This window comes from Pan paniscus, chromosome 15 (genome assembly GCF_029289425.2).
Source record: "Pan paniscus chromosome 15, NHGRI_mPanPan1-v2.0_pri, whole genome shotgun sequence".
NCBI classification, from domain to species: Eukaryota; Metazoa; Chordata; class Mammalia; order Primates; family Hominidae; genus Pan; species Pan paniscus.
Genome location: NC_073264.2, coordinates 23,101,563 through 23,122,849, shown reverse-complemented (window position 1 = coordinate 23,122,849; position 21,287 = coordinate 23,101,563). Strand labels below are relative to the sequence as shown.

At 38.7% G+C, this 21,287-nt stretch overlaps 2 protein-coding genes across 2 annotated transcripts; one reads left to right on the top strand and one right to left on the bottom strand.

The window, feature by feature from the left end:
- Positions 1-304: 304 nt before the first annotated feature.
- LOC100980776 (olfactory receptor 4E2) lies at positions 305-13,935 on the bottom strand. Its single transcript, XM_057299695.1, has 4 exons — positions 13,831-13,935; positions 11,213-11,300; positions 7,194-7,287; positions 305-2,865 (listed from the first exon to the last, which is right to left on the bottom strand). Exon 4 carries the CDS (start codon positions 2,855-2,857, stop codon positions 1,916-1,918), a length of 942 nt encoding a protein of 313 aa, XP_057155678.1. The 5' UTR covers positions 2,858-2,865; positions 7,194-7,287; positions 11,213-11,300; positions 13,831-13,935; the 3' UTR covers positions 305-1,915.
- A 2,499-nt stretch (positions 13,936-16,434) lies between these two features.
- On the top strand, positions 16,435-19,260 carry LOC117975763 (ADP-ribosylation factor-like protein 6-interacting protein 1). Its single transcript, XM_034937276.2, has one exon. The coding sequence runs from the start codon at positions 17,557-17,559 to the stop codon at positions 18,013-18,015; it is 459 nt and encodes a 152-aa protein (XP_034793167.1). The 5' UTR covers positions 16,435-17,556; the 3' UTR covers positions 18,016-19,260.
- The last annotated feature ends 2,027 nt before the right edge of the window (positions 19,261-21,287 follow it).

The following is a 21,287-nucleotide window of genomic DNA, read 5'->3' as shown; positions in this document are numbered from 1 at the left end:
TATTTAATTACTCACTAAATACATAGAGAGTCTTAAAGAACAAAAATAAAATATCTTGACGCTTGGCTCTGTGGTTTACTTTAACAGGAGAGAGGAATCATTATTTATTAATATAGAAATCTGCTCAGCAACTTTGTATTCAACAACTGAATTCTTCAGGTTACAACTATGTTCTACACGGTAAAATAATGAATAGTGCCATAATACAAATAAACAAATAAGACAGTGGGAATTTCTTTCTGCATAAAAGATACTAATGAGTATGAATACCTATACACATAAAATTCCAGAAACTAGAGGCATAATTAGATTATTTTACTAAGTTTTTAACATATACATAGTAGTGATATCTGGACTTCATTTCCTCATAGATATCTAAAACTCTTACTGTGACTCAAGTTTTACATGAGAATTATAGGGGGCTGACCATATTCTATCCTTGTTTGTCAACTTCAAGTAATGATATTTAGATATGTTCATGAGCACCTCTCAGTTTAATGAATAGACTGCTTCTGATTCTTTGTCCTTTTGATTACTAAAAGGTAATCATGTATTACCCTTTAGTTAGAGTTAGTGGGCAACTCACTCTGTATTGTGTATGTCTGTAATGTGTGGATGGCTATGTTGTCTGCTCTCCAGTTCTCCAGAATACTCAAGTCTTATTTCTATAAGTTGACAGACCATGTGGAAAATAGTGACAAAGACCCCAATCAATTATAAATTTTTTTCAGAATAAGCAAAGAAGCATATTTATACTTAATATTTTTATTATTAACCATATTTCATTTCATTCCATTAGCTCCTTTAAAGTTGATATTGTATGGTAGCTCTCTGACCATCTATAGGATCTTCATTTACAGCTAATCCTACTTATTTCAGTCACAGAATATCATCATCATTACCTAAGAAATTTGTCATGGATCCCTCTTCATATGGACTTGCCCGTTCCACAATAAACTGATATACTTCAGCCCAATGAGTGATAGTAATTAATGATTAGCTGAGAGGGGTGGGTGGCTTGAACTCAGGAGTTTTGAGACCAGCCTGGCCAACGTGGTAAAACCTCATCTCTACTAAAAATACAAAAATTAGCCAGGCATGATGGCATGCACCTATAGTCCCAGCTATTCAGGAGGCTGAGGCAGGAGAATCACTTAAACCTGGAGGTGGAGGTTGCAGTGAGCTGAGATGGTGCCACTGCACTCCAGCCTGGGCGACAGAGTAATTAGAAAAAAAAAACCACTTGGTATTTTCTACCTTTTTAATTTTTACTATTCTTGTGGGTGTATAGTTTTGTTTTGTTTTAACTTTTTATTTTGACAATAATTTCAGACTTACAGGAAGTTGCAGGAATAGTACAAAAAATTCCTGTCTCAAAAAAAAAGTACAAAATAGATCTAGACATGAGAGAATTACATTCAAAAGCAACAAAAGTTTAATTCAATATAAATAAGTAAAGTCTTATTTATACACTTGAAAATATATTGGAAAACAAGATTGAAACTACTATAATGTATAAATCACAGGAGTGATGTATAGCTTCCCAGAGGCAATAGCCCGCAGAACAGTATAAATCAAGAGAGTCAATTCTCACTCTACCTGCTCCTGAAACTGAGACTGAACTGAGTTCCCCAAATTGTATTCTTTTACTGATGAAATCAAAAGCTGTCTTTAAACTTTCCCAGGTTATTTTTCCTTATAACTTCCACTATGATCTTGCGCTTTATTTAAATAATAGTTAATAAGTTCTTATCTTTAATGAACAGAATAAGTTCTTATCTTTAATGAGCAGAAATCTGACCTGCTCTATGCCATTTTACCTAATTTACCAAATTATATAAGTTGATTTTGACTCTTTACTTTTGCTCTTTCATTAAGGATGTGCCTGCAATTATGTCTGCAGTCCCAATGCCCATTATGTATATGATTTCATGAAAAAAACTTGTCTCTGCCTGAGCTGCTTCATGGCACTTTTTACCTCCTCATTCCTCAAGGTGTAAATGAAGGGATTCAGCAAAGGGGTGACCACTGTGTAGAAGACAGACACCACCTTGTCAATGGAGAAGCTGGTGTCTGGCCGAGTATAGATGAAGATACATGGCCCAAAGAAGAGGGCAACCACCATGAAGTGGGCCGAGCAGGTAGACAGGGCTTTCCGGCGCCCTTCAGCTGAGTGTTTTCGAAGAGAAACCAGGATGACCATATAGGAGGTGACCACGGCCAAGAAACAGGAAAGGGAGATGGTTCCACTATTGGTCACAATCAGTATTCCCGTGAGGTATGTATCTGTGCAGGCCAGCTTGATAACAAGAGGCACATCACAGAAGTAGCTGTCAATAATGTTGGGGCCACAGTAAGGTAGACGAATAGTCAAGAAGGTCTGCCCTAGTGAGTGAACAGTACCCCCCAACCAGAGAGCAAAGACAAGCTGTATACAGACTCTCATGTTCATCACATTGGGGTAGTGGAGTGGAGTGCAGATAGCCACGTAACGATCATACGCCATAATGATCAGCAGAAAGATCTCGGCACAGGCAAAGAGATGTAGGAAGAAGAGCTGTGTGATGCAGTTGTCAAAGGAAATGCTCTTTCTTTCTAAAAGCAAACCCTCCAACATCTTAGGCACAGTGATAGATGAGTGGCAGATGTCAATAAAGGACAGATTGCTCAGGAAGAAATACATGGGGGTATGGAGACTTGGAGTAAAGACTGTGGCAATGATGATGAGAATGTTCCCTGAAAGCGTTAGCACATAAATGGCTGAGAATGCCATGAAAAACAGCATCTCCAGCACCCGGTTATCAGTGAGTCCCAAGAAGACAAATTCAGTCACTCTTGTTTGGTTTAGACTGTCCATTCAATGAGCTTAGGGGGATAAAAATGAAAGCTAATTTAGTTTTATTATTATAGGAATAGAACTATTGAAATGACTTTGTATTCTTATCTGAATTGCTTATTTATCATCAGAGCATATAGCTTATGAAATCAATTTAACAATAGTTGTTATAGTATACCCACTACTTATCAGGAGCCATGCCAGGCACTTCTATTTAAACACAACCACCCTATGGCACAGGAATCAATTGTTTCTGCCTTGCAGATGAGATCAGTGAGCCTTTACAAGAATAAATAAATGCCCGAAGCCCTTACACATTAGTTATTTGGCTCTTTTCACTTCAAACTAAAGCACTGATAACATTAAGCTAATATTCCAATACAACTCCCAACTAAATAATTTGATTCTTCCTATCAAATTAGATATACATTCAAAGCCTGCAACAGTCTGCTGCACATTTTCATTTTTTCAATGTGAGTGTCCTTTTATTTTCCCTATTAATTCTTCTCTCCAGCCAAGCAAGTCACTGTCCTCCAGGCATCCTACCTCCACCTACTTACCTTCCAAAATCTTTGTCTTTACTTTTTCTTTTCCCTCTGCTCAGAAAACATACGCTCTAATCAAGTGTACTCTCCTCACCTCATTGTTTACTATTAATATACAAACAACTCCATTAAAAATGGGCAAAGAACATGAACAGACACTTCTCAAAAGAAGACATTTATGTGGCCAACAAACATGAAAAAAAAGCTCGACATCACTGATCATTAGAGAAACGCAAATCAAAACCTCAATGAGATACCATTGGCTATTATGAAAAAGTCAAAAAACAACAGAAGAACAGATGTTGGTGAGGTTGTGGAGGAAAAGGGACATTTTTACACTGTTGATGGGACTGTAAATTAGTTCAACCATTGTGGAAGACAGTGTGGTGATTCCTCAAAGATCTAGAACCAGAAATACCATTTGACCCAGCAATCCCATTACTGGGTATATACCCAAAGGAAAATAAATCATTCAATTATACAGATACATGTACATGTATGTTCATTGCAGCACTGTTTACAATAGCAAAGTCATGGAATCAGCCTAAATGCCCATCAATGATAGAATGAATAAAGAAAATGTGGTACATAACACCATGAAATATTATGCAGCCATAAAAAGGAACAAGATCATGTCCTTTGCAGGGACATGGATAGACTTGGAAGCCATTATCCTCAGCAAACTAATGCAGGAACAGAAAACCAAACATCACATGTTCCCATTTATAAGTGGGAGCTGAATAATGAGAACACGTGGACCCACTCTACACCTGTGGAGGTCTGGGCTTAATACCTGATGATCTGTGCTGTAAACCACCATGCCACACGTTTACCTATGTAACAAAACTGCACATCCTGCACACTTATCCACGAACTTAAAGGTTGAAGAAAAAAATACTATTCATCCTTCACTTTGTCTTTGACTATTTCAAAGAACACTACCTTTAAGAAAACTTTCCTGACCCAGTCAAAGCCTATCTATTCCCTCTCAGGCTTCTTTTATGGTCCTTGACCTGTAAAATAAAGTAAAATAAGATGTTCATTTTTGCTCTCCACTAAATCAAAAAAAAAATTTTTTTTTTCGAGATGGAGTCTTGCTCTGTTGCCCAGGCTGGAGTGCAGTGGCATGGTCTCGGCTCACTGCAAGCTCCGCCTCCCAGGTTCACACCATTCTCCTACCTCAGCCTCCCAAGTAGCCGGGACTACAGGCTCCCACCACCACACCCAGCTAATTTTTTTGTATTTTTAGTAGAGACGGGGTTTCACCATGTTAGCCAGGGTGGTCTCAATCTCCTGACCTCGTGATCCACCCACCTCGGCCTCCCAAAGTGCTGGGATTACAGGCGTGAGCCACCGCGCCCAGCCTAAAATTTTTTTAAGAGTAGTAACCACACAGGACTTATCCTTTGCAGCACTTAGTAGGTGCCTTGTACACAATGGGTATGCAAAAAAAATTTTTACTTGAACTGAACCTAATTTCTTAGGCAGCCTGAAAAAGAACTCAAGCCTTCCTTCACAATGGAGCTAAGAAAATACTTAAGAAACTTACTTCTTTAAATTATGTAATATGATATTATTATATAAATACTAAAGTTATATTACCCTAACTTTTTATACTGATGGCTGGCCAAAAACTATAACAGTTGGGAAATAATTATCAGAAACCACAAAAATAATTTATATTCTTGATCCAATTATTTCACTTGTAAGCATTCAAACTATGAAAAAAGCTAAATGCAAGGAAATATTAACTATAGTATTATTTAAAATAACATGAGGCTTACATTAGGGGTTTACATTAGGAACAATAGTTCACAGGGCTTACATCAGAAACAATGTCATGGGGCTTACATTAGGAACAATAGTGACAAAGGCCTACCAACGTGAAAAAATATTAAACATAATGAATAAAAATGAGATAAAGCATGTTAAACTTTCTCAATAATTTGAAATATATAATGCCAGCCAGGCGTGGTGGCTCATGCCTGTAATCCTAGCACTTTGGGAGGCCGAGGCAGGTGGATCACGAGGTCAGGAGTTCAAGACCAGCCAGACCAATATGGTGAAACCTCATCTTTACTAAAAATACAAAAATTAGCCAGGTGTAGTGGTGCATGCCTGTAATCCCAGCTACTCAGGAGGCTGAGGCAGGAGAATTGCTTGAACTGAACCAGGGAGGCAGAGGCTGCAGTGAGCCAAGATCGCACCAGTGCACTCCAGCCTGGGCAACAGAGCAAGACTCCGTCTGAAAAAAATAATAATAATAACAAAATATATAGTGCCATATAAATTATCAAAAAAAAAGTAGACGTGAAGAAAATATTGTAACGTAGATAACCAAAAAGAATACTCCTGTTATCCAAGATCTCTTAAAACTTGATAAGAAAAGACAAACGACTCAATTAAAAATGAGCAAAGAATATACTTAAGTCACAGAAAAAGAACTTCAAATGACAAATAAGTATGAATAAAAATATGCTTAATTAGTAATAGATTAAAAAGAAAATCAAATACTTTTTGTCATTCATGGGATTAACAAAGATATAAGGAAAGGAGTACTCTTAACACTGCTACTAGAAGTAGGTATTATTGAGATCTTTTTGGAAAATAATCTAGCAGTGCCAATTAAAATTTTAAACACTCATACCTCTGAACCCAGGAACTTTACTTATAGGACTGTATTTTGTAGAAATAAAGAAACCAGTAACTAAAGAACTAAAGATACACGTTTAAAGACTTTTTAGTAGAATAACATACTGGAAACAAACTGAATGTTTCTCAATAGAGGACTAGATAAACACATTTTAGTACAGCCACAATATGGAATATTATGAGCTATTAAGAATAATAATAATAATGAGTTGGATCTATATGTATAACCTAAGGCAGTGGTTCTCAATGTGGCTGCACATTAGAACCACTTAAAGAAGTTTTATAAATTTTGATACCCAGGCCTCATGCCAAACCATCAATTCAGAATTTCTGAGAATTGGACCCATCAGCACTATTAATGCTCCTTGGAGAGTCCAGTGTGCAGCCAAGATTACAAACTACTAATTCATAGAATGTCAATAACATATTGTTAAGCAAAAGAACCTATTATGAGTATATCATGAACCTTGAAGGAAAGAAGGGAGTGAGGAAGGGAGGGACAAAGGAATGAATGAACAAAGGAAGAAAGAAATCGAAAAAGATTTGTGTGTGTATGCATATATATTTACGCATATATGTATGTGCATATGCTTCAACATATTAATATTTATATATATTCAAACATATATACATATTCATGAATTATGTTTGTATATATTTATTCCTAGAAGGACACAAGATAGATGTTGACGAACACACATCAATTTTAACATTAGTTAATTCTAGAAGTATGGAATTGAAGGAAATGATAGGATTTTATTAATTTTTACATTATAATTCATAATTGTTCAAGTTTGTATAATAAGCATGGGTTACTTTGTTTTAAAACAAAGTATTAAAAGCATGCATAGGGAAAAGCAAGTGAGAAGAATACCCATAGCTTGTTCTTATCCTACTGCTGTTATCTTTAATTTGTTCCAATTGTATTATAAACATATAATTTTATATTCTATTTTTCACTCAGTATTATATCATAAGTGTATAACCAAGTGACATTTCATCACATATATGTATTCAAATGTGTGCACCCAGTCCATCCTTTGTGGCCATTTATGATGTTTCTAATTTCTCACTATTAAAAATAATGGTACAATCTTTCTCAACATTACAGTGAGAAATCCTATTAAAACATAGGTCAAGCTGGGTGCAGTGACACATGCCTGTAGTCCCAAATACTCAAGAGGCTGAGGTGGAGGATCTATCGCTTAAGTCCAGAAGTTCAAGGTCTGCCTAGGCAGCACAGCGAGATGCCATCTCTAAAAAAAAAAAAAAAAAAAAGATCAGATTAAGTCATTTCACTAATTCAAAGACTTTCGATGGCTCCCTGTTCACACATTGTAAGTGAAGTCTTTACTTTGGCCTGCAAAGCCCTCAATGACACAACTTCCCATTTCCTCTCTGACCTCGTCTCCTACCACTCTTCCTTTCAGCTCCAATCACGTTGTCCACCTTGGTATTCCTCAAATACTCAAAACACAGTCGCACTCTGGGGCCACTGCACTGGCTGATTCCTGTGTTTGGAATCTCTTCCCCCAGATATCCCATAATTCTGGGGTCCCCAGCACCTGGGCCACAGATCGGTACCAGGCTGCAAAGCAGGAGGTGAGCGCTTCAGCATCACCACCTGAGCTCTGCCTCCTGTCAGATCAGCCTTGGCATTAGTTTCTCAATCGCAAACCCTATTGTGAACTGCACATGTGAGGGATCTAGATTGTGCACTCCTTGTGAGAATCTAATGCCTGATGATGTAGGTGAAACAGTTTTATCCTGAAACCAATCGCCCCCACCCCCAGTCCATGGAAAAATTTGCCTTCCATGAAACTGGTCCCCTGTGCCAAAAAGGTTGAGGACCACTGGCATAATTAACTCCCTCACCCCCTTGATGTCTTTGCTCAAACATCACCTTCTCAACAAGGTTTATGCTGCTGAACATAATATAAAACTAAAACTCACCCAGAATTCCAGCACTCCTGATCACCTTTATCCTGATCTACCTTTTTTATTTTTTGAAAGCGCTGATCACCTTCTAATATACTATATAATTCACCTATTTAGTCTATTGTTTATTATTTTCTTTCTCCTGCTGCTAGAATATAAATTCTAAAAGGACAGGGATCTTTGTTTCGCTCAATGAATCATCCAAATTATCTAGGAAAGTATATAGAACATAGTAGTTGCTCAATACATATTTTTGAACGATTATAACTTCTCTAATATATTATTCCATTAGGAATAGATAACTAGAAATGAGTTTACTAGCTTAAAGATTATACCTCAAAATATATTATTATCAAATTGCTTCCCAAAATATTTGCAAGATTAAATAATTCACTCATGGTCACTCAGCAACTGGCTAAAATGGAATTTGAATTTTTCAGAGCCTACGTTCTTAACCAAAGAACTAAAAGAAAAAAACATAAAGTGGGCTTTAAATAGCAATAAGATCCAACTATGCGCTACCTGAAGGAAGGGAAATATCTCATTCATTTTTCTATCCACAGAGCAAAGTAACTGGCATAAAGGAAGAACTCACTGAATAGTTATTGAATTAATTTTTTAAATGTTTTAAAAGTAGGACAAAGCAATCTTCCTGCCTCAGCCTCCCAGCACTTTGGAAGGCTGAGGCAAGAGGATTGCTTGAGGCCAGGAGTTCATGACCAGCCTGGGCAACATAGTGACACTGCATCTCTATAAAAATTTTAAAATTAGCTGAGTGTGGTGGCACATGTCTATAGTCCTAGCTACTCCAGAGACTGAAGCAGGAGAAACATTTAAGCCCAGGAGTTTGAGGCTGCAGTGAGCTATGATCATGCCACTGCACGCCAGCCTGGGCAACAGATCAAGACCCTGTCTAAAAATAAAATAAATAAAATTTTTAAAGATATTTTCAAAGTAACACTGTAAGGAAGAATTATGAAAAATCCAAAAATTTGGGGGTAAGTTGATCTGTACATCAAAATAATTACCCATTTTAAGGCAATCAGCAGAAATCTTATCTACAAAGGGGCAATTGAGCTAAAAGCACCAGAATCCCCACTAGACATCAGTATTGTGTATTGTGTACTGCGTATATTAGAATTCTTCATTTAAAAAAAAACTGGTCAATGAAATCTATCTCTTTCTGCTCTTTGTCTACCTTTTTTACCTTTCTTCCAAGAGCTCTAGAGTTCCCACAGCAGCTCCACAATGTAGACAGCAACAACTTTCCCCTTTTTGAAATCACACCTCTGAAGAGTATCGTGACTTTCCAGAGATCAGTGACCTGTACTCCCTGACCCCAGTTTCAGCCTACTCATCTTTACTTTTCATCAATGATACCTCCAACCCTATCATTCTCTGCCTCTTCTCTCTGTTTCTACCTGATCTCTCTTCCAGCACTAAAGGCTCAATCCTTGGCAAGGACACACTTAGAGAAGTGTTACTTAGAGAATGCTCCTTTTGCCAAGAGGAGCATGATTTTCCATCACAGTAGACCATTATTGTGTTAGCCTCAAATGGATTTGTAAAATCCAGAGCTTCCAAGATCTTGCTTAGATGGATCTGATATAAGAGAACTGCCTATATTGATTGAATGCCAGGGCTTAAACCCTCAAGAAGAGACAAGGCAGAAGTTCATAGGAATGCGCTCTAACCTTTGACAGGTTCATCTCCCTAATAAAATGGGATGCAGGTAAGCTTCAGAGGTGTTTTGTGGCTTTCCCAGCTTTTGCATGGCAAGATTGGAATTCTGTCCCAATTCTCCTGTCCCTAGGCCTTTCTATTACTCAATAGTTGGCTGCAGAGAGCTGAGTTGGATTAACTCCTTAAATCCCTTTCAGCATATTAAATTTAGTTTATTTTTTAAAGATTTGATTCTTCACCATATATGAGGAGACCATCTACTCAGTTACCAACTAAAACTGGGAAAGAAATCTCTGAGAAAAAAAAAAACTGCTGTGAAAGTTTTAGAGCTGAAGGTTGTGTAGGGTAAGAACAAAATGATGTCTTTGCTTCTGCATACATAGAAAGCATTTAGAGGCTGGGTGCAGTGGCTTATGCCTGTAATCCCAGCACTTTGGGAGGCCAAGGGGGCGGATCACCTGAGGTCGGGAGTTTGAGACCAGCCTGGCCAACATGGAGAAACCCCGTTTCTACTAAAAATACAAAATTAGCTGGGCGTGGTGGCGCATGCCTATAATCCCAGCTACTCGGGAGGCTGAGGCAGGAGAATGGCTTGAACCTGGGAGGTAGGGGTTGCAGTGAGCCGGGATCGTGCCACCGAGCTCCAGCCTGGGCAACAAGAGCAAAACTCCGTCAAAAAAAGAAAGGAAGGGAAGGGAGGGGGGGGAGAGAGAGAGAGAGAGAGAGAGACAGAAAAAGAAAGAAAGAAAGAAAGAAAGAAAGAAAGAAAGAAAGAAAGAAAGAAAGAAAGAAAGAAAGCAAGCAAGCAAGCATTTAACATCACAACTCCATACATTACAATGATGTAGTCATGGTGAGTTATGTCCCAAAGAGTGACCCAGGGTAAGAAATCACAGAGGAGCAGAGCTACCAGGCCTCAACTGTAGTCCTCCAAATCTTCTCCAGAACAGCCCAAAACTAATCTGTACACTGACTTTCAGAGCACAGGTTTGCTGCGTAAGGACTTCCTTGCTCTTACTAACAAAGACTGGATGGCCATCTGCCAGTGAAAAAGACTTCATCTTTTCAACATTCAACATTCATCCTATAATCATGTGTGAGTGTCTGCTATATTCCAGGCACTGTTCTAGGTATTCAAATCCAAAAAGCAAACAGAAGTGATGGTCTTGATCCCTTACAACCTCAAGACTCCATAACCTATGGAGTGTTCGATAACTAGGAAAAAGAAATCAGTGCTGTGGCAAAATCTAAAGGTGACAAGTCGTAACCCCAGACATCTTGAGGAATCCTGGAGGGTGTGCCTATGTGTGTTTTGTCTGTGTGTGTAGGTGCCTTCACAGACAGCAACATGTTAAAAAAGTATTCTGATTCCTTAGACAGAAAAAAGGTTAAAACAACTCTCATAAATTAAAAGGCCTTCTATTAAACTTCTAAACACACACTTAAGTGACATATCATACAAGTCTTGCTCAATACCAAGTACATAATGTACATATGAGCATACATGTGCAGACCCACAAAAAGCATGACAAGCAACGCAGGTAGTGGTAAAACTTACCAGTTTTCTCCAGTTGTGCAGGGATGCTTTAGCTAATTGTTATAATGTTACTATAATGTTATTTCATTCACTTTTCTCATAATTGTTTCTAGAAATGAAACAGAAAAGCAAAATCCTAAAAAACATGAAATAAAATACACTCTGATTTGGATATTAGTAACTGGCTTTCTGTTTGAACAGTTTCACCTTTTTAAATTGTGTGTGTGTGTGTGAGAGAGAGAGAGAGTCTCACTCTGTCACCTAGGCTGGAGTGCAGTGGCATGATCATAGCTCATTGCAGCCTCAACTTCCTGGGCTTACACGATTCTCCCATCTCAACCTCCCAAGTAGCTGGGACTACAGGCACACACCAACCATGTCCAGCTAATTTTTTGTTTTTTTGTTCATTGCTTTTTTTTTTTTTTTGGTTGTTTGTTTTGTTGTGTTTCTTGTTTTTTGTTTTTGGTTGGTTGGTTGGTTTTTTTGTAGAGACAGGGGCTTCGCTATGTTGCTCTGGTTGGTCTCAAATTCCTGGGCTCAAGTGATTCTCTTGCCTCAGCCTCCCAAAGTGCTGAGTTTACAGGCATGAGCCATCACGCCCAGCGGTTTCACCTTTTTAATATTGGTCCTTGGTTTTTTTTAATCCTTTTTCTTTTCTGCAAATTTTGCATTTTTCCTTTACAATACTTTGACTTCTGTCAGGCCAACTAAGACAGAACTACGTCTACTTGCCATTACCACTGTAATCAGTAACTACCATGGGCACCATTGGAACTGCATTTTAAGACGTCCAAAAATCTGTTACTCAAAGGTCATTCATTCATTCAACAAATTTTTTTATAGAAAAAAGTATTCATTTTTAGTTCATATTAATAGAAAGCACACTTTTAGGGGATATAACTTGATACTAACATTAAGCTTAAAGTTTTGTATTAAGAAAATTTTTAAAACTTTTTTTAGGGACAGAGTCTTGCTCTGTCACCCAGGCTGTAATACAATGGTGCAATCAGAGTTCCCTGTAGCTTCAAACTCCTGGACTCAAGCAATCCTCCCACTTCAGCATTCCCAGTGGCTGGGACTACAAGCACATGCCACCATACCTGGCTAGTTTGTTGGTGTTTTGAATTTTTTTAGAGACAAGTTCTCACTATGTTTCCCAGGTTGGTCTCGAGTTCTTGGTGTCAAGCTATCCTCCCACCTCAGCCTCCTGAGTAGCCAGGATTATAGGCTGGAGCCATGGGGCCCGGTAAGAAAATACAAAAATTTTTAAAGGGTCTGTGTCAAATCAAAGCCAATTTGTCTTAGTCTATTCTTGTGCATCAGAACTAATAAATATTGTCAAATGAAAGCATATTTCCTGAGTCAATATATATATATATATATATTTGGATTCTGCTTCTTTTTGCTCCTTTAGCCAACTCATATATTACTCTGCATATACTTGAGCGAGTCTCTTTATTTTAATTATGGAATGCAGGTAATAATTTTATCCCTTTAATTACTATAATAGTTAATTTTCTGTGTCATGTTGGCTAGGCCATGGTACCCAGTTATTTGGTCAAACTATGATCTAGCTGTTGCTTTGAAGGTATTTTTTAGATGTGATTAATATTTATATCAGTAGACTTCAAGTAAAGCAAATTGCCCTCCATAATGTGGCGAGGCTTCATGTAATCAGTAGAAGGCCTTAAGAAAAATGACTGAGGTCCTAAGAAGAAGAAAGAATTCTATTTCCAGACTGCCTCTAGATTCAAGACTGCAGCAGTAACTCCTGCTGGAATTCCCAGCCTGCAGGCCTGCTGTGAATACTTTAAACTTTCCAAACCCACAATCCACAGTCTCATAATAAATCAAGCTCTCTCTCTGACTCTCTCTCTCTCTCTCTCTCATTTTATATATATAATGTATATACACACAGTTGACTCTTGAACAACACGGATTTGAACTGAGTCCACTTGTACGCAGATTTTTTTTCAACCAAACGCAGATTGAAAATGCAGCACTCACAGGATGCAAAACCCATGTATATGGAGGGTCAACTTAGTATATACCAGTTCTGCAGGGATGACTGCAGATTTTGCTATTGGTAGGGGCATCCTGGAAACCAATCCTCCCATGTATACCAAAGGACTAATTTATGTATGTGTGTGTGCATGCGTGTGTGTGTGCATGCGTGTGTGTGTGTGCATGCGTGTGTGTGTGTGTGCATGCGTGTGTGTAAAACCTTTGGTTCTGCTTCTCTGGAGAACTCTGACTAATATAATTACCTTCTTTGCAATGATCATCAAGATGGGACTGTGGTGAAGGTTAGGAAGACCACTGTACATTTATCACTCTCAGGAGATAAGCTTTTCTTAAAGAGCCTATTATCTCCTCTCTCCTCACCTCAGCACCCACCTTAAATAAGTAACAATAATCATGATCACATTATAAAGGTGAGGCAGGAAGAGGATAGCAAAACTCAGCATCATAAAATCAAATCAATCAACCCAGGAGCTCTATTAAGCTTAGGCTGTCTTCTAAAGTCCAAAGAAATATATATATTCTTCAATGTATAATCAGTAACATTTGTTTATACATAAAAACTATCCATCTTATTTGTTTAAAATAAATGTTCTCAATATATATCACACACTTACCATCTACTCTGTATCTCCTCTAATGATTCCATTCTCCTCTGATACCCTATTATAGGAGCCCAGGATATAAAATCATGAAACTCAAAATTCTGCACAGGGTAAATTTTAGGCTTGAAAGCTTTGGAATTTTTACCTATCTGACACAGGATTTTGAAGTGATCATCACATGACATAACTGAACTTGCCATCAATGAATACTCAGAGGTATTATTAGAAGTTTTCCATTCCAATGCCTTTCCTGTTATTAGTCTCATTCATTTAGCCATTTAATAAGTGGACAAAAAATCCAGAAGCCTTCAAATATGGAAGAGTTCCAAACCTTTGGCAATTAGCATGACATTAGTTTGTACAGCCACTGTAATAACCACTGCATACACACCAGGGATTCAAAGTCCATGAACAAGTGAAACCTCACCCATGAACACTAAGTAAATTGGTACCAGTCAGTGGGTACCCAGGATGCCTGATATACAGCCTCGAACTAACTTAGCTTCCAGAAGCATCTTGCTAAACACTTCCTAATTTGCCTCTTCTACTGCTTGGGCAGATGTTCAAAGCAATATCTATAAATCTATATTCTCCACACTTTACAGGTTGTCTGGGTAAGGTAATCTTTATAAGTAAGGCAAAAATATCAAAGTGTTTTATAATCAGTTTTTAAATCACTTTTTAAATATTTTGACTATGTAAAGCAAAAATATATTGTGAAATTTATAACATGTAGAAGTAAAATATATTAAAGTAATAACAAAAAGCCTGGGAGGAGAAAAACAGAAGTTTGAAAGTTTCTTATATCATACAGGAAATGATATAATATCACTTGAATTTATACTATATTAAAGATGTATAATCTAAATTCTAGAGCAACAGCTAACATAAAGTAGTATAACTAATAAGATTATAGTGAAGATGAAATAAAATTAAAATACTAAAATAAAACCCAAAAACAAACATACAAAAAAACTCAATCTAGACCAAAAAGGAAAGAAAATGAACACAGAACAAATGGGGAAAATAGAAAACAAATCACAAAATGGTAGATTTAAACCAATCATATCAATAACTACATTAGAATTTTTAAAAAAGGAAAAATAATATACCACCCTAATATTTATCAAAAAAATTTCTGGACAGGATGTTACAGAAACCTCCAACCTGGAGACACCAATATGCATAGATAACAAAAGCTCCAAGGAAAGCCCATTCCTTCTAGCCAAAGGACAAGGAAAAAGGCGGTGGCCTAACAGCAGGAAATCTTTCTGGCAATACCCTTCCTGCTCCAGCTAAACACCAACAAATAAACCACACCCCCAGGTCTCAGTCAGTGAGCAAGGAAGTTGATCTTCCACCCCACCTTCCTTCCCAATAGAAGCCACTGTGCACTCTGGTTTCCCCCATGGTAGTGTCAGCAGGCCAAACAGGGAGCTGATCTTCCATTCCCCAGATGGCAGAAGCAGGTGGTGCTCCAGTCTCCCAGCAAGATACTGTCAGTGAGGTCCAACAATGAGCTGAGCCTCCATCTCTACCTAGCAACAATGAGGTAGAATGAGGTGCTATGAGGTGAGACAGTAAACACTCAGCTTCCCCCACCCTAATGTCAGCAATGCCCAGTGAGGAGCTGAACCTCCACACCCATCCAGTGGCCATGTAATTGAACAAAGCAATGGAAAGCAGGGCTAATCAGAGTTCCTGTTCCCACTCCCTTGTCAACAAGGACCACTGGTGAGCTAAGCCTCCACTCCTGCCATACCAACCAGGCAGGAGGTAAGTCTAGTTGGCCCTCTCCTTTCCCCTCTTCCATCTGGCCCAGCAGAAAGCTGATCATCTCCATTCAGAGGCAATAAGGCAATGTGACTTAATGGTCCCCTTTTTGGTGGGGTTGTGCCAGTGGCACCCAGCAGGAAACTGAACATATATATTCACCAAACTTTACACTACATCTCAACAGGAGAACTACCTGCTAAAAAGAAGATTAAATAAGATCCAGGTTTCCTAATAAAAAACCCATAATGTCCAGGCTACAATCAAAAATTACTTTTCATTCCAAGAATTAGGAAATCAGAACATAAATGAGAAAAGACAATCAACTGATTCAATACGAAGACGAATCAGATGCTCAAATTATTGGAAAAGGACTTTAAAACAGCTCTCACAAAAATGCTTCAATAAGTGAGTCCAGGCATGGTGGCTCATGCTTATAATCCCATCACTTTGGGAGGCTGAGGTAGGAGGATCACTTGAGCCCAGGAGTTTGAGACCAGCCTGGGCAATATAGTGAGATCCCAACTCTACAAAAAATTGAAAATCAGCTGGGCGTGGTGGTGAGTGCCTGTAGTTCCAACTACTCGGGAGGCTGAGGAAGGAGGATTTCTTAAGCCCAGGAATTTGAGGCAGCAGTTGAGTCCAGAGAACTGAAAAATACAATAACTGAAATTAAAAACCTCTCTGGATAGATTTAATATAAAGGGGAGATGCCAGAGAACAGAATCTGTAAACTTTAAACAGATCAATAGAATTTACTCAGTTTGAAAAACAGGGAGAAAATAGACTGAAAGAAAAATGAGCAGAGTTTCAGAGACCTATGGGATAATAACAAGAGATCTAAGTTCATATCATTGGAGTTTAAGAGGAAAGAAGTGGGACTGAAAAAGTGTTCAAAGAAATAATGCCTGAAAACTCCCCAAATTTGGCAAAACTATAGTGGCAGAGGTAATTGACTACTATCATGAGGATATAGAGTTGCTACTATGTAACGGGGATAGAGAGAAGTACCAATGGAACTCAGAGATGTATTGGAACATGTCTTGGTGTTTCCATGCTTGGTGATAGCAGTGAAGAGGTAATTGCATCAACCAAGGTCTGAAAAGGGTACAGTAACCAGGGGCTTGGGCCCTTCAGGGATGAAGGTCTGAGTCACCAAAGAGCAAGAAACTGAGACCAGCAGGAATGCTGAATGAGGGAGCCTAGAATGAGTGATAGAAGAGGGAGACAATAGATAACAGTGATGGTCTTGGGACCAACTGCAGCAGCAACTCTACTTATCTGGCTAAATCCTCGTTTTAGGTCTTTTTTTTTTTTTTTTTTTTAAGAAACTGTAATCAGCCACCACCTTGAGGAATCAGTGACAGTACAAAGCAAATATAATGTTGGGTAAGAGGGTATCAAAGCAGTGGAAGGGTTGACTGACACTATCAATACCCTCCTCTGCATAACCCGTTTACATTTTCCATGTGTTAGCACACGGCCCAACTTTCAACTGTCAGCACCTCTGTGCCTGAGGGGATCTTTCTGGCAACTGGAGCTTTCTTTGCCCATGTACATAGTAAACCCTGAATACTAGAAAATTAATATCCCTGGTAATTAATAAAATTAATATCCTTCAACCAATGGCTGACAGGAGTTGGTAAATGGAAGCCAGTCAACAAGATGACCTCAATGATCTCCATCATCTCTGGTATTCACACCACTGTGCAATCGCCTTCTACGCTGTATAAGGGTGGGTCTGTGTGACCAACAGAATACAGCAGAAGTGGCCAGAATCGCCTTGTGGATCTCAGGAGGAAGGCTGAGTTGGAGGGTGGTTTGTGCTTGCTAAGACAGCACTTCATGGATGATGGCAGAGGGAGGTAACCACGGCACCAATCTGCTGGCTGCAGAGACTGCAAGTTTAGAACAATAGCTGCAAGAATGGGGAAAAGTGATGTTGATGGTGGATAAAGTCTTATTATGGGAAAGAGCTTGGTTTTCACCTGCCATCATGGACTTGGTTTCTTTGGTGCTTCAATTATCTACTATCTAGATCCATCTGTTCTGTCTGCTGTTTCCTCTTTTGTTGTGTTTTGGTGCTTGGCTGACTACCTTGTTCCCATTCTAGCACCTAACATTTTTGGCTCCAATAAATGCACCAGCAATCAACAGCAAAAATTCCATGAAATTTGCAGCAATCTACTAAAAACTCAATGCAGAGCTATGGACTGGTGGAAACAAATCTTCGCACTGAAGGAAGAAAAGCCTGAAATGTGTTTCATGGCCATGATCATTTATCTCGCTGCAGTTGTTTGGATGGGACAGCAAGTCCACAACCTGCTTCTCAGCTACCTGATAGTGACTTTCTTACTGTTGCTTCCTCAACTAAACCAACACGGAATCATTTCAAACCACACTGGAAAGGCCAAAGGGAGATAAACAAGCTTCTCGAACAAAAAGAAAAGAAAAATGAATAATTCATCGGCTTTATTTAATGTGATTAATGGCATATACATTGTCCCTAGGAACAGTTTCTGCTATACTATCCAGATACTAAAATGTTAAAGAAGTAGCTCTTTGTTCTCCCTCACTCTGCCCTTAATTATTCAATAGTCTAAATCCAATGGGATAAAAGAAAAAAAAAAGAAAGAAATTCACACTTACCAAGTAAGTGTCTTCGAGTCAAATACAGTTAAAAGCATTTTTATTGGTGGTCTTACATGGATAACTCATTAGAGAGTATGACTTGTTTTGATTTTTCTCACCCAGGGTTAATGGAATTCTTACATTAAACAACTTCCTTTAAAATAATACAGTGGTGAACTTTACCCTTTAGTACAGTTAAAATGACTTTGGATAATTGTTTAAGTTGATCCTTGCTTTAGTTTGATACCAGGTAGTGGTCTGTGGCTACAGGAATCTTGTTCTACTGTCTGCTTCCACTGCCTGCTTAAAAAACTGTCTAGCTTCATGAATACAGACACCAAGTTTACCTCTTCTGATGAAGAGACCAATTAAGATTCATTCCTCGGCTGGGCGCAGTGGTTCATGCCTGTAATCCCAGCACTTTGGGAGGCCGAGGCGGGCGGATCACAGGTTAGGAGATCGAGACCATCCTGGCTAACACTGTGAAACCCCGTCTCTACTAAAAATACAAAAAAAATTAGCTGGACGTGGTGGCGGGCACCTGTAGTCCCAGCTACTTGGGAGGCTGAGGCAGGAGAATGGCGTGAACCCAGGAGGCGGAGCTTGCAGTGAGCCCTGATCGCGCCACTGCACTCCAGCCTGGGCAACAGAGCGAGACTCCGTCTCAAAAAAAAAAAAAAAAACAGATTCATTCCTTCATTCCTCATTCTGCTTTTTTACCATGGAAAAAGGATCCTGATGGAACAAAATTAAATTAATTCTATACCCTAGTATATGTAGGTTTCACCTTTATGCAAAACTTAGCGTTTTGTAGGGAACATTGATCCTTTCTCCCAAACGAGGAAGATCTAACAGCGTTAGAGCTCTTATGACCTTGCACTTAGACTTCAAGTTAGTACATCCTTAAAGGCTTTTTCACAGCAGACTTCCAAAAGATTGTACTTAGGATTTTTGGCGTACTTTTAATTTTGGATTTTCAGCTGACTTTAGCTATGACAGAGAGTAGGTTAAGACTCATGTGTATGACCTTTACCCTAAGACCAGCTAGTAAAGGACTAGTCTTTTATGTTAGCTAAAATTCATTTCAATAGAAAATAATCTTATCTAATTAATTTCTGAGACCAGAATAAGCCTTGAAAGGTAAGCCTCAATGTTCTCATTTATGGTAATACTGCTTGTTTCATTCCCAATAGGTTTGGCATAGGAGATAGTGATCACACTGGTGTCTGACTATTTTTTTAGATAGTTCTCTGAAAAATGCAAGGCTGTTGGTGAGAGCAGACATGAGGTGATGATAGTTGGCCTCTGGTCTCCATAGATTTTGTAACTCCTTGGTGAGTTTGTGTGTGTGTGTGTGTGTGTGTGTGTGTCTTTCTAATAATCATTATAATCATGATAATAATCATTCTCTACCTCTCAGTAGCTAGAAATTTACAGTAGTTGAAATCTGTAGGAATGGACCTCTGAGGGCCAAATATATGATATATTTGGAACAATTCTTAAATGGATTAACAAGCTGTAATATAGTTTTGTGAATTTATTCCACTGATGCTGTACCTTTACATTTAATGCTCACCATTAAATGAGTGTTGTTTTCTCCTCTTTAATATTGCTGTAAACAGTGGTGCCCATTGTGGGATATGTTTTATTTTTTAAATGTTTTATATGAGAACTATCTTAAATGTACATGTGTTTCTTCATTGTAAATAAGCCTGTCTTCTTATGGGGATTTTTTGTGTGTGTATACATTCTACTGATTAATTACTTTTGCAGTTTGAATCCTATATTATTTCTTCTACTTTGTTATATGTAAAAGGAGAAAAATGTTAGAAGCTGGGGGAAAAAAAACAGCAGAAGTGATGGTATAACACTTCTGAGACTGGACCATAAAAGATCTCTCTCTCTCTCTCTCTCTCTGTCTCTCTCTCTCTCTCAACACACTATAAAGACAGCCATGTGATAAGAATCTGGGGACTTTTGCCAACAACAGCTATGTGAGCAAGCCATCTTGGAAGTGCACCCTCCAATCCTAGCCAAGAGACTAGAGGGAGAGAGAGAGAAGAAAATCTACCCATACTAAGACTTTGAGTAAGGGAAATGCAGTAAAGAGGGAAGATTGTAATTCTTTTCCCTGTTTTTCTATGCCCAAAAGTTTTTACACAGCTGTGATTATTCCACATATTCAATTATGCACATTGGTTTTCTTGATTCATTGTTATATCATAAGCAGTTCACCATTTTTATGCAGTCTTAATGAACATCCTTTATTTGCTATGTGGTAGGTAAAATTTCAGTGAATGGACCCAAGATTCCCTGCCCTAATCCTCAGAATCTTGAATGTTATGCAATATTACTCTGGTGATTGTGTTGGGTTCTATGGCACAGTTGACTTTTTGTTTGTTTTGTTTTGTTTTATTTTATTTTATTTTATTTTTTGAGACAGAATCACCTCTGTCCCCCAGACTGGAGTGCAGTGGTGCAATCTCGGCTCACTGCAACCTCAGCCTCCCGGGTTCAAGCAATTCTCCTGCCTCAGCCTCCCTAGTAGCTGGGATTACAGGTGCCCACCACCACGCTCAGCTAATTTTTTTGTATTTTTAGTAGAGATGGGGTTTCACCATGTTGGCCAGGCTGGTTTTGATCCTGACCTCAAGTGATCCGCCCAACTCGGCATCCCAAAGAGTTAGGATTACAGGCATGAGGCACCGCGCTGAACAAACAGTTGACTTTTTTTTTTTTTTTTTTTTTGAGATGGAGTCTCGTTCTGTTGCCCAGACTGGACTGCAATGGCGAGATCTCGGCTCACTGAAACGTCAGCCTTCCGGGTTCAAGCAATTCTCTTGCCTCAGCCTCCCAAGTAGTTGGGATTACAGGCGCCCACCACCACGCCCAGCTAATTTTTGTATTTTTAGTAGAAAGACAGGGTTTCACGTTGGTCAGGCTGTTCTCAAACTCCTGACCTCAGGTGATCCACCCGCCTCGGCCTCTCAAAGTGCTCGGATTACAGGTGTGAGCCACCACACCCGGCCCACAGTTGACTTTTCAAAAGGGAGATATCTATGTAC

Excerpts from the sequence above, each read along its gene's own strand:
- LOC100980776 (XM_057299695.1), bottom strand. The coding sequence starts at position 2,857 with ATGGACAGTCTAAACCAAACAAGAGTGACTGAATTTGTCTTCTTGGGA.
- LOC117975763 (XM_034937276.2), top strand. The coding sequence starts at position 17,557 with ATGGGAAAGAGCTTGGTTTTCACCTGCCATCATGGACTTGGTTTCTTT.